Here is an 18,217-nt window from a genome sequence, read left to right as displayed (position 1 = left end):
TATATGTAGAGTGCTGTGTAAATTGACAGTGCTATATAAGTACCTGAAATGAATAATAAATACATTTCAGTATGGCTGTTTATATGAAAACCGACATGCACAGAAGGTTCACCAGTCTCTGTACATGGATATACTTTTATCAGCTGTATAAAATAATGTCTTTACATACGAAATGCTACAAGAAAAATGCAACTTACAAAGTAGAAGAATGAGATGTGGTCTGTTTTACTATCCAGCTGATCCTTATTGATGTGATAATCCACATTCACTGACAGATCAGAGTCACATGGCAGTTGGTCTCTTCCTCTAGTTTCCAAATTCAGGAAGCTTTGACTTTCTGAGTAGTGGGAATGAACCCATATCGTAGCATCTGAAAACATTAGGTATCCGATATCCAGGTCTGCATCAACATCTTCTTTCGTTAGAAATATTGCCTATGATAGGAAATACATGGATTTAGGCTTTGAATCAGTAACCAGGGTAAAGTATTTGAAATGTTTATCAGACCTGGGAACTTTCTGGCATTTTCCCAATGACGGAAGACAATCAATATGATTTACACATCATGTATGGTCAGTCATTTGTCCCTTTTTCGATCAGAGGTGGCTTAACTGAATGGGTGACATGAGGCCAAGGAGGAAAGAACTAGGAGGACAGTAAAGGACTGTACTCTCTCCCTCTCTCCCGGCAATAATAATGTTAATAATCTGCATACTTGGACACGGGGCAGACACCTGTGATTTTTAGTAGGGATGAGCGAATCCAATTCCTCCAGAATGACATTCTCCCATCAAGACATTTTGATATTTACATAACTCAAGAGCCAGCCTACTGCTTGTTTTCAGGAAGGTATGTATGCACCCTGCTGACGTCTCTCAGCAGCCATGATCTGCCTGCATTGTACAGAGAAGCACAGAGGCCCAGCAATAACATCTTCACTAATTTAAAAGCAAACGATATACAAATGAAGAGCTATTGAAACATGTAAACCAGCTACCCTACTTCTATTCCGGGGGCAATTTTGACATCCTTCTCCTACATGTAAAAAAACATTTTTTTTTGTAAGAAAACTACTTAGAATCCACAAATATTATATATTTTTTTAAGCAGAGGCTCTAGAGCAGGGATATGCAATTAGTGGACCTCCAGCTGTTGCAGAACTACAAGTCCCATGAGGCATAGCAAGACTCTGACAGCCACAAGCATGACACCCAGAGGCAGAAGCATGATGGGACCTGTAGTTTTGCAACAGCTGGAGGTCCGCTAATTGCATATCCCTGCTCTAGAGAATAAAATTGTGGGTGTTGCATATTTTTATATGTCACCCGATACTTGCTGAGCTTTTTTTTTAAATGCAAATTTAAAAAAAAATATGCTTTAATGAATTTTAATGCACAAAAACTCAATATAATACCCAATTTTGCTAAAATATAAAATATGATGTTACACCAAGTAAATAGATACCTAACATGTCACACTTTAAAAATGCGTACACTCGTGGAATGCCAAACTACGGTACCTACAAATCTCCATTGGCGACACTTTAACCAGTTCCCGTCCACGCTATAGCCGAATGATGGCTACAGCGTGGACCTACATTTCTGGGAGGCCATCAATAGACGTCCTCCCCTTTCCTCACTCCCCGCGCGCCCTCGCGAGCGAGCATCGGGGAAAATCTGTGCTGGCCATGTCCCTTGGACACAGCCAATCACAGATCGCGGTAAATGGCCAATCACATCGGCCATTTACTACGCGTTTGGCGTGATTGTGTTAAAAAAGAAAAAAAAAATCTTAATTTTGCAAAGAATTGTGGGAAAAAATGCCAACTTCAACTTCCAACAAGGGGTCATTTGGGGGGCATTTGTACTTTCCTGGCTTGTTAGGGTCTCAAGAAATGAGATACATCAGATGTGATCAATTTTTAATGATTTGTACCATAGCTTGTAGACTCTATAACTTTCACACAGACCACATAATATCCACCAATTTGGGTTATTTTTACCAAAGATATGTATCAGTATAAATTGTGGCCAAAATTTATGAAGAAAAATTACTAATCTGCAAAATTTTTTCATAGAAACTAAGAAAAATGCATTTTTTTTCAAACTTTTCACTTTTTTCATTTATAATGCAAAAAATAAAAAACCCAGAGGTGTGGGTAGATACTCTACCCACACCTACTGTTCCTGAAAATTGATCAGAATTGATCAGAACTATAAAATCAAGAACCCAAATCCCAAAATCAAGTCCCATACATAACACCTGACGTATATCAGCTTCACAAAGAAACCCTTGTAAGTATACAAAGAGCTTTTTTAAAAAATTGGGATTTTCTTCAAATGCTGGGCTTCCACAGAAGACCATACCAAAAACTGTAAGGGCATAGAATGCAACAGTGATGATCATGTGCAAGTGCTTCACTTATTTCTAGACAGTCCCACTGTCTACATCCTCCTGAGGCAAAGCATGGTGGGCAAAGCACACACCAAACAGTTCCTCATAATCCAGTTTTCTCTACTTGTACAGATGTCTGTGGAGAAGGACAAATCCTGTGACAAAATATGGTTAGTTCCTAGCAAGGGTCAACCAGAGAAAGCTATAAGACTATATGCCATTCCAGATGATCATAATAAACAGGTCTCTTGCAAGAGTATAATCTCTTGCATAATCAAAGCTTTTTCACCAACATAAAAGAAAATGTCTTACCATACACCCTGGATACCTCTGCTGGCATTACAGAAATTTCAGGCATGAGAGCCATTGGTCTAGTAGTAGCTCCCTTGAATGTCAGTGTAGAAATACCATTGCTCATTCCCATTGAATGCAACCAGATTCCACCCAACAGAGAGGTGATCCCTACTCCTGCAGCTGCCTCTCACCGCCACTTTCACTTGAGGGGCATAGCTGACTACATACCAGCTCTTGACAGAAATGCTGATATTCTTCTCAATTAAATATTCATCTGTTAGGGCTGGGCTGAGCTGGCGGCCTGAAAGGACGTGTGTGAGAGGAGCTCCGCTCCCACCTGCCTAAAATATCTGAAAATTAATCCTTCATTTGACTAACAGACACCGGAGGTTGCTAGGGCATAAGAAGAAGCAAATCGGGTCCGGGTAGGAAGGCTAAGCAAGCCCCTAAACCATCCCAGCAGCAGCAACAACGGCCCGCCATAGACTGCGCACACGTGGCATCTCAAACCAACATGGCGGATCCAGCGACGGCAGAGGAAGACCGCTTTCAGGCCTTAATGCAGGCGATCACTGGATGCCAGACGACCCTAACAGCAAAAATCGACACCCTCCAGACAGAGTTTGGGCTGCTACGGAGAGACATGGATAAGATGAGAGGACAAATGGGAGAAGCTGAGTGTAGGGTTGGTGAGACGGAGGATTCCATTAGGGATCAGAGGGCCTCCATTCACACCCTGCAGGTCAAGGTGAAGGCCTTGGAGTCTAGGGCGGAAGATGGCGAGAATAGGAGCCGATGGAATAACTTGCGGTTCGTGGGGCTACCAGAAGGAGCTGAGGGCCAGGACCCCGCGGCCTTCACTGAGCATCTACTCCGCACCCTGCTTCCGCAGGCCCAGTTCTCCCCGCACTTCGTGAGAGAGCTCATCGAATGATTCCTGTGCGAGGCCTCCCGGGATCCCCTCCGCGTACATTCATATTTAGACTCTTGAATTTCCGGGACCGGGACCTGGCACTACGTGAAGCCCGCAAAGTTCCTGAATCGCGCTTTGATAACACGAAGCTAATGCTATTCCCGGACTATTCTATTGATACGCAACGACTCAGAAGGACTTTTGACCATGTTAAAGCACAGCTTTGCATAAAAGGGCTCAAGTATAGCATGCTTTTTCCGGCCCGCCTTTGGGTTATTGACGGCGAATCTACCCGCTACTTCACCTCCCCAGAGGATGCCTCTCAGTGGCTGGATGGCCTTCCCCGTGCCCGGTAACGTATAAGCTTCACCATTGATCCGGTACAGACTGGCTTTTCCTGTCCTCCCTCCCCAGCTACCCTCCATCTCCCCTTGCTTTCTCGCATGGGAGGGAAAAGGAATACTTTGATCATAGTCTTTGCCTGCTGACAGGGGGGGGGTTTCTCTTCTGCCTGCTGACTGACCTTCCCCCTCAGGACGAGTCAGATGGCAACCACCCGAATCTACCTACACGCTGGAGGATTGTGTCTGTAACTTACATCATACTCCCTGCTATTATATTCAGGCGGAGACATTCACACGCAGGAAGATATCTCGCTGGGATGATGTAGTTAACCCCCTCCCTAATACCCTATCTGAGGCAGCTATGTGGAAAATTCTCCCCTGGGGTAGTGCTGTGAGGAAATACTGTGCCCTTTTCCTATCTGGAACAGCTACGCTGGCTAGTACCGAAGTGAGCGACTTTGGATCACACTAGATGCTTGTTTCCATGCTCTCTTCTTTTGCTATACAATTTTCTTTTCCAATCTCTACCTGAACGGCTGGGACAGGACAATATTTTGTTGCTCTGATGTAGTTAACCTCCTACATATTACACTACTGCAAGGCTGCTATGTGGTCAACTCATACATTCGGTAGTGCTATGAGGAAATACTGCTCTTCTCATACGGTTGATCTTTCCAATATGTGGGGGGGAGGGGAAATCCATGAACAGGACCAGAATCTGCTGGATCACTACAAAGCAGCTCTAAGGGACTTGCATGCCCGTGCCACTGCTAGAGGGATAAACTGTTCTCCCTATATCTGTGAAGGTTGAACTGGCTCAGTAATGAAGTGTGTGCCCCTAGTTCATACTAGGTGTTTTTTTATTTTCAAGTCCAACTTTGCCTTGCAAACTATACATTCGACAAGTTTAAATGCTGCTATATTAATTTGCAAAAAGTTCTTTCCTTTGAGGGATTTGCATGCCAGTGACACTACTAGGGGGATAAACTGTTCTCCTTATATCTGTAGATGTTAAACTGGTTAAATAATGAAGTATGTGCCCCTAGTTCATACTAGGTGTTTTTTTATTTTTAAGCCTAACTTTGCCTTGCAAATTTGCATTAGACAAGTTTAAATGCTGTTATATTACTCTGCAAGAGTGTGTTTTCTTTGAGGGAATTGCATGCCCGTGACACTGCTAAAGGGATGAACTATTCTCCCTTATATCTGCGAAGGTTAAACTGGTTAAATAATGAAGTATGTGCCCCCTGTTTATACTAGGTGTTTTTTTTATTTTCAAGCCCAACTTTGCCTTGCAAATTATGCATTAGACAAGTTTAAATGCTGCTATATTAATTTGCAAAAGTTTCTTTCCTTTGAGGGATTTGCATGCCAGTGACACTACTAGGGGGATAAACTGTTCTCCTTATATCTGCGGATGTTAAACTGGTTAAATAATAAAGTATGTGCCCCTAGTTCATACTAGGTGTTTTTTTATTTTCAAGCCCAACTTTGCCTTGCAAATTATGCATTAGACAAGTTCAAATGTTGCTATAATATTTTGCAAGAGTTTGTTTTCCTTTATTTTCTAGTTAATTTTTTCGTTTATATGCTGCTATGCTGTAGGCGTGTGAGCGGAGATCTCCAATCTTGTGGGAAGTAGTTACGCTTGTGTAAGGGAAGGCCACCTGCCTCTCCATTGCTCTCACAGGAGACTTTCCTACAATATAATGGATTAGTTTGGGATACAAGCACTCCGAGTTCCCTAACGGACGTGCGGGGAGGGGGGGTTGGGCTCTTGGGTTGCGGTTGCTCCCTTTTTTTGTTGTTTTTTTCCTTTGTTTTCCTTTTTGCTCTGGTTTTATTCAGGTTGATACGAATTTAAGCAGTGGTCTACTTGGGTCATCTTTTTTGGCCCCTGGCTTAACCTGGGGCCTGCTGATCAAGATGTTACAGATGAATTCCTGTATACTGAAGGGTGTATGCCTTACTCCGGATCAGTCCTGTCGATATTCCCATCCTAAAGCATTGCTATTTCTAAGGTTATGGCGCCTCTGAGACTTATATCGTGGAACGTTAGGGGATTAAATGACAAAATAAAGAGAACCCTGGTCATGACGTATTTAAAAAAATATAGCCCGCACATATGTATACTTCAGGAGACCCACCTGGTGGGCAGAAAAGTTCTTGGTCTTAAAAAACCATGGATAGGGCACTCCTATCACTCGTTATACTCAGGTTATGCCAGGGGAGTTAGCGTGTTAATACACAAATCCCTGTCCTTTACCTTGCTTGCCGTCAGGACTGATCCGGAGGGCAGATTTGTTCTATTACATGCTGTGATAGATACTGTTGAGATGCTAATTGTGGGTTTGTACGTGCCCCCTCCGGCTACTGTGTCTCTCCTTAAATTCCTGACTCCTATACTTGCTTCATATTCCACGGACAACCTTATTATAGTTGGGGACTTCAATATGGCTCCGAACCCGTCCGTGGATAGATTGAATCCAGGGATGGGTTCTGACTCTCCCCTCAGTAAGTGGGCTACCTTATATATATTAATGGATGTATGGAGGTGGAAATATCCACGCGATAGAGCATTCACTTGCCAGTCTGGCTCATATCGTACATTATCCAGGATAGACTTGATTTACATCACTGGGGGGCTGCTCTCTCGCGTAATAGAGGTGAAAATGCTACCTAGGGGCATATCAGACCACTCCCCTATGCTTCTTACTCTGCAAACACAGACCCCTCCCTCGGAGAGACTATGGAGGCTGTCCCGCTATTGGATCTCAGAGGAAAGTATTGCGACAAGTAAAGACACATCTATAGCAGATTTCTGGACCTCTAATGCTAACTCCTCGGTGTTGCCTATTAGGTGGGACGCCTTTAAGGCATATACTCGGGGAGGCTATCAGACTGCGATTTCCCTTGCCAGACGTGACGCCAGGGTCTCTATTGAGGAGGCTGAGAATAGGGCACAAGACCTTGAGTCCCGATACGTTCAGACTCAAAACCCAATTACCCTGTCTGATATGCAAGCTGCGCATCATGAGGTGATGCTCCTCCGAGTAGCGGGAGCTAAAAAACAACAATTGACACAGACACAACGTATATTTTAACAGGGTGAAAAAACAGGACACCTGCTGGCTTGGTTGGCGAGGGAACAACAGCCTGCGTCTACCATAGCCCGTATTAGAACTGATGATGGGAATTTGGTGACCGATCCAGTTACTATCAACGCTTGTTTTGCCACATACTATAAATCCCTATATTCTTCTAGGGTGGCCTACTCTGCGGGGGAGCTGGACTCCTTCCTTAGTCGACTCGCCTTTCCTACACTTACCGAAGAGACCCAAAACTGTTTAGACGCACCCATTTCCTTGGAGGAGGTGAAACAGGCCATAGGCGAACTTCAGGTAGGGAAGACTCCGGGCTCGGATTGGCCTCCCTCCTGAATTTTATAAACAACACGGGGAGCAAATGATACCCAAAGTGCACGAGATGATTGTGGGGACCCTGAAAGACTCTACACTTCCGCCATCCATGACAGAGGCAATAATAGTGGTCATACCTAAGCCGGGTAAAGATCCTGAGCTTTGTACCTCCTACCGCCCCATATCTCTACTTAACGCAGAAGCCAAGATACTTGCCAAGATCCTAGCCAAAAGACTCAATGGAGTTATACATAATTTGGTTCTTGAAGATCAAACTGGCTTCATGCCGGGTAAGGGGACAGACATTAACCTTCGTAGATTATACACGGTTATGGGTGCCAGGGAATATTTGACAGAATCCGACGCAGTGGCCTCCCTGGATGCTGAGAAAGCATTCGACTCAGTAGAGTGGTGTTATCTATGGGAGGTCCTGCGTCGATTCAGCCTTGGTCCTAAATTCATATCCTGGGTGCAAACCCTTTATACCTCTCCACGGGCTAGGGTTCGTACGGGAACGACAATCTCGCCACCCTTCTATCTGCATAGGGGTACCAGGCAGGGCTGCCCACTTTCCCCTGCCCTGTTTGCCCTGGCCATAGAACCAATGGCAATCCTCCTTCGATCCTCCCCTTTAGTTACCGGTATTGTGATTGGCACGGTACACGAAAAGATATCCCTATATGCGGATGACACCCTGTTGTACCTTAGGAATACCAGTGATTCCCTAGGTGCTGCCTTGTCACTTATTAATACTTTTGGTGGGTTCTCTGGCGTCTGTGTTGACTGGACCAAATCTGTAATTTTTGCATTACATCCGGGGGAAGCCTCGATACCTGCAAACACTCCCCTCAAAAAAGTCTCTCAATTTAGGTATCTGGGAGTAGAAATACACAGAGACTTCGCACAGTTTATTCCCCTTAACCTATCTCCTATAATGTCTACTCTGACCCAAAAATGCACCATTTGGAAAACACTGCCTCTGACCCCAGTAGGCAGGGTGAAATTGATAAAAATGTCCATACTGCCTAAATTTCTTTATATCTTTAGACAGACACCTGTACACATACCGAATACCTTCTTTAAAAAAATTGACACCGTGATCACTGCGTTTATATGGAACGGTAACATACCTAGAATCTCTAAATCTACTCTACAACTCCCTCTGTCACTAGGGGGACTTGCTCTACCGTGTTTCCAAAAGTATTATTGGGCGGCGGTGTTGGTTATCCTCCGTTGGTGGCTGTCTGAGGAACCAGCAAATCCTGCTTCCACTTTGGAGGCGGCTTTGCTGGGCTCATACTCAGAACTGAGAAACCTGATACACAGAGGGCCCAGATCTAGCCCTGGTGTTACTACCTCAATGAAAACCACTCTGAAGGTTTGGGAGACTGTTAGGGGCAAGATTAGAGGAGCGGACAGTTGGTCCCCCCACACACCTTTGTGGGGGAATCCGCGGTTACCGCACTTCCAGACCATCCCGGACCCAGTGCTATGGGCCCGTTACGGAATAACCACCGTGGCGGACATAGTATCACGAGATGGCCTGCTTCCCTTTGACATCCTAAAACAACAAAAAGGACTACCCAACAACATGTTCTTCAGATACCTACAGCTCAGGCACGCCTACCACTCCCAATTTCTCACACCCCCGAAACTCATAACTACTGGGCTTGAGCGACTGCTGGGCGAGGAGGGTGAGGGAAAGGTCCTATCAAATCTATACACGGCCCTGGCGAGCCTGGACACCTCTAAAGTATCACAGTTGTATTTGGTCTGGCAGAAGGATATACCTTCGCTGGCCGATGACGATTGGGAAGAGGGTATCCAGCAATATTTGCCCCTGATGGTCTCTGCCAGAGACAGATTCATCCAGCTAAAATTTTTGCACAGAGCCTACTTCTCTCCTCAGCGTCTAGCCAAAATATACCCCACTAACAACCCGGTTTGTACCAAAAGCGCAGCAGAGGAGGGTTCCTTCTTCCATGTGGTTTGGTCTTGCCGCTATATACAGAGGTTCTGGAGAGGGGTGGTTAATACGATAAATCGAATTGGCAAATTAATAGTTCCCTGCGACCCAATACCCTTACTGCTTGGAATAGTTGACACATTAGATGCTTCCCGAGCTAAAAAACTCTTTATATTTTACGCAGCTTTCTACGCCAGAAAGGCGATCTTGTTACACTGGAAGGGATCTGACCCCCCATCGATAGGTCTTTGGAAAAATCTCATTAATAAGGCACTACCGATATATATAATTTAACGTATCTAGGCCGTAACTGCCCAAAAAAATTTGGGAAAATCTGGGATCCTTGGATATGTGCGGAACACCTAGACTTAGAATAGAGAGTTGAACCGCAGATGCGACACTCCTCCTCATGCGCAGTGGGCATGTTGACTCTGATCTATGCAAGCTATTTCTACTTTGCTGATCTCCACGATGGGTCATCTGTGAATTAAGGGAGCCCCCCTATCCCTATATAGTATATAGCTATACTGTACACGAAGCTGAAGTCACTAGTCTACTATTAAGGAAAAGATGAGGAGGTCCTAGAAGGGATGTAACCACATTACTCTCAACTCATATATACCCCCCCCCCCCCCCATCATTGTTCCTATTGACCTACTTCTGGTGCTTATATATGTGATTTAGGACTCGCTATGTAACATCTACTGTTAAACATCTGTACACCTTGTACTGTAACCACTGCACAATGTATCAACTGTATGTTTTTTGTATTTGTTTTTATTAAATAAAAAAACTTTATGTTAAAAAAAAAAATATTCATCTGTTATGATCTGCACAAGTTTTGGATTAAAAAGCTTTCTACTCACAAGGCCTTTGCTCAATGGTCATCCTCCGGCCTAACAACCTTCTCTAAAGTCATCCATCCTGCCCAAGGTACTTTTAGACCCTTTTTGGAACAGACTAAACAGTACTCTGCTTCAGCCCACGCCAAAACCCTTGTCAATGCTCTTTTATTGATGCCCTAATAGATCGGGAAGAGTACTCCATATCAGAGATATACTCCAACCTCCTCACCCATCAGGCTTCAAAATACCACATTGTTCCCTTCAAACCCTGGATCTCTATCCTTGGCAACCAAGATGCACCAGAAAAGATCCTTGCGGGGTATCAAAAAATCCGCTCTCTGGTGATCTGCAAAACGTGGCGAGAAACCCAGTTCAAAATCGCCCATCGGGTTTAACTCCCGTTTCAAAACAGCAAAATTGACTCCTCTCTCTCCACATGCCCTTGGTGCACTACTCCCTGACCATCCCTTTTCCACAGATTATGGACCTGTCAAGCAATCTCCACATTTTGGGACCAGGTGTTGAAATACATTGATAAGTCTTAGCAATTACTTCTACCTAAGGACCCTGTGTTATGCCTTTTCAGCTGCGATACCTCACAGGCTTCCTTGTCAACGCCTACCTGTGACTCTCCTCCTCAATGGGTCCATATCTGCCTTCTGACAGCTCACGGGGCAATAATGCAAGCTTGTATCCACCCTTCCCCGACTCAAATTGTATCGGTAAAACAAGCACCCTTAACCCTATTTCACATTGATAAATTAGACACTATCGCCCAACATTCTACATCACTGAAACGCTTTATAGCAAGATGGTGTTGCTTCATGGGACACTCTTTCTCTCCAGAAGAATTCTCTTTTCACATGACTCCCTTCCACTATACGGACTGGTACCTGCGTGCAGACCTTGCTAATACGCTGGGTAAACTTAGGATCCAGGACACCTCCAACACCTTAACCCCTCATATCCCCTCCCCTAGGGATTGATTCCACTCTTTTGGCCACCACTTTGGCAGAACCACCAGTAAGTTACTTTTGCTGGACCAGATGCTTTGTTTTTAGTTATCTTGTTAATGTTTGTAGGCTCCAAACCACGCAGTTTTAACCTGTTTGCTATGCAGTATTATGTCTTTTACTTTGTTGCCTTTGCTGGCAGACTACTCCTGCTTCAACAAATCTTGTACCTTTATATGAAAATTGAATATATATATAAAAAAAAAAAGCTTTCTACATTGTCATTGTCACTGTCATTTGGATCGAGGCACTGCCTGCCAAGCCACTAGACTATAAGTTAAGCTATCTTACTACAACTGGATCAGTTATAGAAATCATACATTTTGGAGTGTTCGTACTGTCCTAGCATTTTTATTTTAACAGAAAGTAAAGGAAACTTTTTTTTTCAAAATGTTTGGTCTTTTTTCCTTTATAAAGTGAAAAATTTCAAAGTAATTACTAAATATCACCAAAATAAAGCTCCATCTGTCTCAAAAAAAGATTAAAACATTGGGTACCATGTTGCATGACCAAGTAATTGTCAGTCAAAGTATCACAGCACTGGAAATTGAAACTAGCCTGGTCATGAAGGGGTATTACAGGCTGGTACTTTAGAGGTTAAACACAATCCCAACATCCCATGGATCCAGCCTGTGTCCCAGAGCCAGCATCTGGCTCCTGCTCCATGCAGAAACTTTGGAAGTTAGCTCGACTAGGTACCCATTCACATCTGGACATTTTGTAGCTCAAACATCCTAAATCCCATATATTTCAAAGATGGCTGTTTACATATGAAGACTGAGATGCCTCTAGCTCAACACCTAACACTCCAAGAGCTACATGAACTATTTTGAGGCAGATTTGGCCCAGATTTGTTTTTGGCCCGATAGATTTTAATAGAAACACCTATAAGTTATGAAATTAACTGTGTTCACAGGCATATTGCAGGGTTTTTTTTGGTTGTAAGAACTGGTCTTTTATCTCTAGTTCCATAGGCTAAACAAAAATGCTTGAATACATGCTGGTATTACGCTTCTAAGATTTTTGTATACACTTCAAGTAAAATGCCTAAAAATCACTCCGTGAATGCAGCCTATAGATCTGCTTAGGAATACAATATACTGTAAACTGTAAAAATGTGCATGACTGTAGTAGTAACTTACAGTTAATCCAAAGCTTTCACCCCATGAATCAGTGTTAAGTGCAAAATGAGCCAGTCCATCTTTGTCGGTCTCTAGTGTTGCAAGCTTTTTAAAATCTTCATGCGATATTATTGCCACAGCCACATTAGCCAAGGGTTTATTATCGTGATCAGTCACTTTAATCTGTGGAAGAGAGAAGGACATTTTTGATCAGAAAGTTGACATAAACATCCAGACTTACTCATACAATATTTTGTAACCGTTTCTTTGCTCCAGACTTCATCTGGAGCCAAACCTTTTCTCAGTTTTAAATTGAGTAGGGAAGGGTTAAAACCTCTCATGTTTTTACAGCTATCTGAGACACTGTTACAGAGGTTTTCCCTCACTTCCTGTCCTACTGACATTTTAATAGACAGGAAATGAAGGGATTTTTCCAACAGCAATACAGACAGAAATATTATAGAGTAGAGGAAGGCAGAAACCCCTTTTAAACTTTTTTTCTGTCTGTATCATTGTTGCAGAATGTTTCTCACTTCCTCTAATAAAATGATTGTTGGAGTGACAGAAAATTAGTAAAATGAGAAATGATTTCTGTAACCGGGGTCTGGATAGCAGTGAAAACATGACAAGGATTCTAATCCTTTCTCTGTCTAAAACAACAGTTTTTGGTCTGACATATGTACATTCCACCAATTGTCCAGGATAACCATGGTTCTGTTAAGCACGAACATATGAGGAGGCCACAGGGTATGCAAACAGTGCAATGGCTAGCATGATGAGCAATGTAATTCTGTATGCGCCTACAAAACTACTGTCAAGAAAAGCTAAAGCTGACCATACATTATACAATGTTCTTCTTTAATTTCCTTTATGCCGCGTACACACGGTCGGATTTTCGGCTACAAAAGTCCGACAGCCCGTCCGACAGACTTTCGACGGACATTTGGCGGACTTTTGGCGGACTTGCGGCAGACTTTCTAACAAACGAACTTGCCTACATACGATTACACAAAAGTCAGACGGATTTGTATGTGATGACGTACACCGGACTAAAATAAGGAAGTTTGATAGCCAGTAGCCAATAGCTGCCCCTAGCATACAGACGAGCGGATTTCTGGGTCCGGCAGAGTTACGACGTAAAGATTTGAAGCATGTTTCAAATCTAAAGTCCGTCAGATTTGCGGCTGGAAAAGTCCGCTGAAAGTCCGGGGAAGCCCACACACGATCGGATTGTCAGCCGGCTTTAGTCCGTCGGACTTTTGGAGACGAAAAGTCCGACCGTGTGTACGCGGCATTAGATTTACCATCAACTATGTAGTGGGTCTGCCTGATTGCAAAAAAATGAAAGTGTTTAGGTTTGACCACTTTGAAGTTCGAGGTTATCTAATTAAAGTGTAGCACTCCCCAGTGAGTACAGTCCATGCCAGAATTTGTCATTTCAGTGCTTGTTGGCCCACTTTTATTTAAAAGAAAGTTCAAAAACAGAACATGAGTTTCCCTCACAGGGGTATTAAGCTTTGCTCTTCCATCCAAACAAAATTACATTGAGCCTCCATAGCTCTGTGGTTCTCCCCTTACTCTTCAGGCTCTTGTCTGTTTCCTACACACTGTCCTCTCACAGACAAACTTTGTCTATACAGCTAGCAGCCCCTTGCTTCTCTGGCTCACAGGCTTTGGTCTCTGTCTTTTCTAGTGCACACATGTACCTCTCTGGCTTAGTGTGTTGGCAGCCTTATAGTATATTTGGGCTTGGTTTGTTATTGTAGTAGAGAGAGGGAGAGTGCTGCAATCAGAAGATATTCTTTCAATGAAAAGTAAGGCACTGCAGAGGCTATATTGGATTGTCAAATAGTTTTTTGAATAATAATAATGGTATGTTTTATTGTGCACCCCTGTCTTTTGCAGCTATAGTCTAGTTCTAGCTATGACATCCTTCATGTACCTTGCTGCCGGGCAGTCTAGTTTCAGCCAATCATGCAGTAAAATGATACAATACTGCACTGGATTCTATTTCTGTGTCTTCTTGGCTTGCTTTACAAATGATTGTAGAGCCTTATGAAAGATCTCCCTCTGGGGAGGCTCCTTCACTAGGGATGGGCCTAACAGACCCCTGTTCGTTTCGCACCAGAACTTTCGAACATCGCAAAAGTTCGGACCCGAATAACGAACCCCATTAAAATCAATTGGACCTGAACATCAAAAATCAAAAGTGCCCATTTTGAAGGCTTATATGCAAGTAATTGGGCATACAATGGTTATAGGGGTCCAGGTCCTGCCCTAGGGGATATGTATCAATAAAAAAAAACTATTTGTGAAAAACATCATTTTTAAATGAGCAGTGATTTTTAGATTTTTAAAGTGAAAGCATAAAAATGAAAAATTCCCTCCAATATAGTGCCTGGGGGGGGGTCCCCTTAGTCTACCTGTAAAGTGGCAGATCTGTACCATGTCTAGAATCTGCTGTAGCAATAATTGCATTTATAAAGCCAAAAAAAATGAAATTTCCCCTGCAAGCTGCCTTTATTTTGCTCAGCAACAGCTGGGGAGCCAGTGTGTGTGATGAGGCCACAATGTAGTGCACTGGGAACAAGATTAGAGATTTTTTGGATACATTCTGGTGTCACTTTGACTTTGAATAGAAGTAACGGGTGCACAAAAATTGGTCTTTGGTTGTCGGTGGCGCCTTCCCACCGTAACCCTATAGAGGTACTCTTGATGAAAGCAAGAATTGGCCTTGATGTAAAAAATTGCAATGATGTGCACCTGTCAAACAGGTGCTGAAAAATTGGTCTTTGGGTGTTAATTGCGCCCATGAAACGTATACCAAAAACATTCTTCCAGATGAAATGATTGAACACCCTCAAAGCTAGACAGCCTCGAAGTCCTGCAGAGATTTCACATCCCAAAAAGACTTAATCAGTGACATTAACAAAACCTCCTGCAGCACTGTATGCCAGTTCTGAAAGCACGTTGGATAGCACGGGCAAACTCACTAAACAGAGGAAATGATGCCCTGCCTGAGGACTGACCACCACGTCCAACTTTGCCTGTGGACACATTTGTTGCTGGCCCCCTTAGAGTGCCAAGGGAACGTCTGCCTCTCCTTGTTGTCCTTCCAGACATTATTGGAGGGATGGGGCAGTGCTTATAACCAAATGTAAAGAAGAAGTTGAAATCTGTACGTAGATGCACTTTAATCAATGTAAAGAGGTGTTTGGTGCACTTTAATTTGAGTACTCACACTACACAGACACACTCCACGGATACACTATATTATACTGCAATATAATGCGCCAAACGTACAGTGATGCACAGAACTATATGGCATTAAACTGGCAGTAATGCACACAGAACTATATAGTACTCTCTGTATTTGCTCTGTATATAGTATACAGAGCAAATACCATGTGAGATAAAACGTTGCAATGACCGCCATTTTATTCCCTAGGTTGTCTGCTAAAAAAAACATGTATAATGTTTGGGGGTTCTGAGTAATTTTCTAGCAAAGAAATGATGATTTTTACATGAAGGAGAGAAGTGCCAGAATATGCCTGCTATTGAAGTGGTTAACACCATATTGTTTTGTGCGTTACTGCCAGTATTATGCCAATTTATTCTGTGTGCCTTACTGCCAGTTTAACGCCATATAGTTTTGCGTGCGTTACTGCCAGTTTACGCCATATAGATCTGAGTGCGTTACTGCCAGTTTAACACCATATAGTTCTGTGTGCGTTACTGCCAGTTTAAACTGGCAATAACGCACACAGAACTATATGGCGTTAAACTGGCAGTAACGCACGCAAAACTATATGGCGTTAAACTTGCAGTAACGCACACAATCACATAATAATGATTTGCATATTTTCCTAATCAACAGTAGTTACACATGTGGTATAAAGATTTTACAAGATAACACCTCTGTATTTCTTCCCTGATTTTAATTTTCTCTATATACCTTGCCACTGAATGGAACTCCTCTTTGGTAAACAATTCCAGTATTCTCAAATTTAATTTTCTGATAGCTACGGAGTTGGAGCTCAGCTGTTGCTTCCTCCGTGTGGCCTGGAAGACACAGATTTACTGTCACATTCTCTGCTAGTACATTTTTAAGCTAATAGTTATTTTCTAAATTCTTACCTGTACCATCTTCTGTCAGTTTAGATACAATCTGTATTTGCTTGTTTTGATCTTCACCTGAGAAGTTGAAAGCATGAAGGTCGATCTCCCTGGATAGACACCCCTTACTGTCAGTCTAAAGGAAAGGATATGCTGAAAGTGTCAATAGTGTATAAAGTAATGGGCCAATTTAACTATAGAAAAATGCATTTGAAAAAGATAAGGTGCAACATTTCAGAGAGGAATGCAGGAGAAATGAAAGGGAAAGGAAGAGGAAATAAGCTTACAGACTTTATCATATAGATATAAACTTCATACTGTATCCATTCACAATTACAAATATAAAAAAAGTGTCTAAATCCTTTTAGATATCATAGGCCAAGCTTAACATTTCAGTCAAGCCTCAATTGTCACGTACCCAAGATCTCTTTATATACATATGAACAACCCATAGGTATTAGTGCTGGTAATTCAGCATGGTTGCTTTTGTGGACTCCCAAGGGGATGTTCCACAGTAATATATAGGAGGATTCTTCAAAAAGTTGTCGCACTTTTTTAATAAGTTTTGCAGGCATCTTCACCACGGCTTGACAACTCTTATACAAGGTCAGCCGGCTTGCCCGACAGACTAGTCACATGACACTCTCAGACACGATCAATTACTACTCCTCCCACCCTCACCGTTTCCATAAAAAATATAAAAATGCAGAAACTTTTTGAAGACCCCCCTGTACAATTATGTAAGGCTGGTAACTGGGGTAATTCAACTAAAAAGCCAACCTTGGATTTTCATAGCTACTGTATGCCAAAGGTGAAGGGAGATATCCCAGCAGGGGTCACAGAAAGAAATAAAGAATTTGACTGAGAACCACATCTTGCTTCACTCCTCCCAAAACATGGAGTTTTCATTTTAGGAGTATCTTTTTCTAATTGTAGAAGAGAAGCCATTTACCTTAGCATGTGTTATTTTTATACATTTTTCTGAATCGTGCTCATCATGATCATATAGACCGCAACATCCGTAATATGAAAGACACACAGGACGAATTTCTGGACAGATTTCAATGTCTAGGTTACCTTGTACCGGCTTTCCGTAGGTGTAACTGGAAATTAAACATGAGAAATAGGCTGTGTTTATGTACTTTTTACATAAATAAATCTGCTATGTCTAACTAATGCAGAAATTAAAAGCACGAAAGAAAAATGGTGACTGAGATTTCTGACCTCCTTCTGATATGCTAGTTGCCTTGCTGTATCTGATTTTATTAGTGATTGTTAGAAAAGTGTCAGAATTCCCTGACTCTACATGTTCCATGGAACTAATGAAGAAATAACTGAAGCCAGTGTCTCCTAAACTGTAACGCTAAAAATCTGAAACTACCACTATTTTATTGTCTAGGATGTCTGCTATCCGAAAAGATATAATGTTTGGGGATTTTATGTAATCTTCAGGCCTAAAATAATTTTTTTAAACACATGTGCAAAAAATGCCAAAAATTGATCTGGCAGTGAAAGGGTTAGTTAGGAAATTAGTGGCAATTGTCACCTAGTAAATCTTTTTACAACGAATATCAGCTGAAGTATGGGGTTTGGGTGACCCTCATTGTAGGGTGCTGGCATGTACCTGGAAGCAGTAATGGGGGAGTTTAAAGAAATGTGTTTCAGTTTGAGGGAAATCTAAAGTGGCAGGGTAGGATAAGAAATAAATGGAAAGGAACATTTATGGAGTGGTGACATGAAGTGGTATAGGCAAAGTACCTAGAGTGTAGAAGGATCAAACATGGGGATACAG

At 42.5% G+C, this 18,217-nt stretch overlaps 1 protein-coding gene across 1 annotated transcript in view; it reads right to left on the bottom strand.

Annotated features, from left to right (window-relative positions):
* LOC141105855 (alpha-2-macroglobulin-like protein 1) overlaps positions 1–18,217 on the bottom strand; it is a 181,626-nt gene that overhangs the window by 137,319 nt on the left and 26,090 nt on the right. The window contains exons 8-12 of the mRNA XM_073595998.1: positions 17,378–17,528; positions 16,447–16,561; positions 16,265–16,371; positions 12,331–12,492; positions 198–434 (exon numbers count right to left, since the gene is read on the bottom strand). Of these exons, the coding sequence (XP_073452099.1) occupies positions 198–434; positions 12,331–12,492; positions 16,265–16,371; positions 16,447–16,561; positions 17,378–17,528 (772 nt within the window). The remainder of the gene's footprint in view (positions 1–197; positions 435–12,330; positions 12,493–16,264; positions 16,372–16,446; positions 16,562–17,377; positions 17,529–18,217) is intronic.

Source organism: Aquarana catesbeiana, linkage group LG08, assembly GCF_042186555.1.
Source record: "Aquarana catesbeiana isolate 2022-GZ linkage group LG08, ASM4218655v1, whole genome shotgun sequence".
Classification (NCBI taxonomy): domain Eukaryota; kingdom Metazoa; phylum Chordata; class Amphibia; order Anura; family Ranidae; genus Aquarana; species Aquarana catesbeiana.
This window is presented reverse-complemented; position numbering and strand designations above follow the sequence as displayed.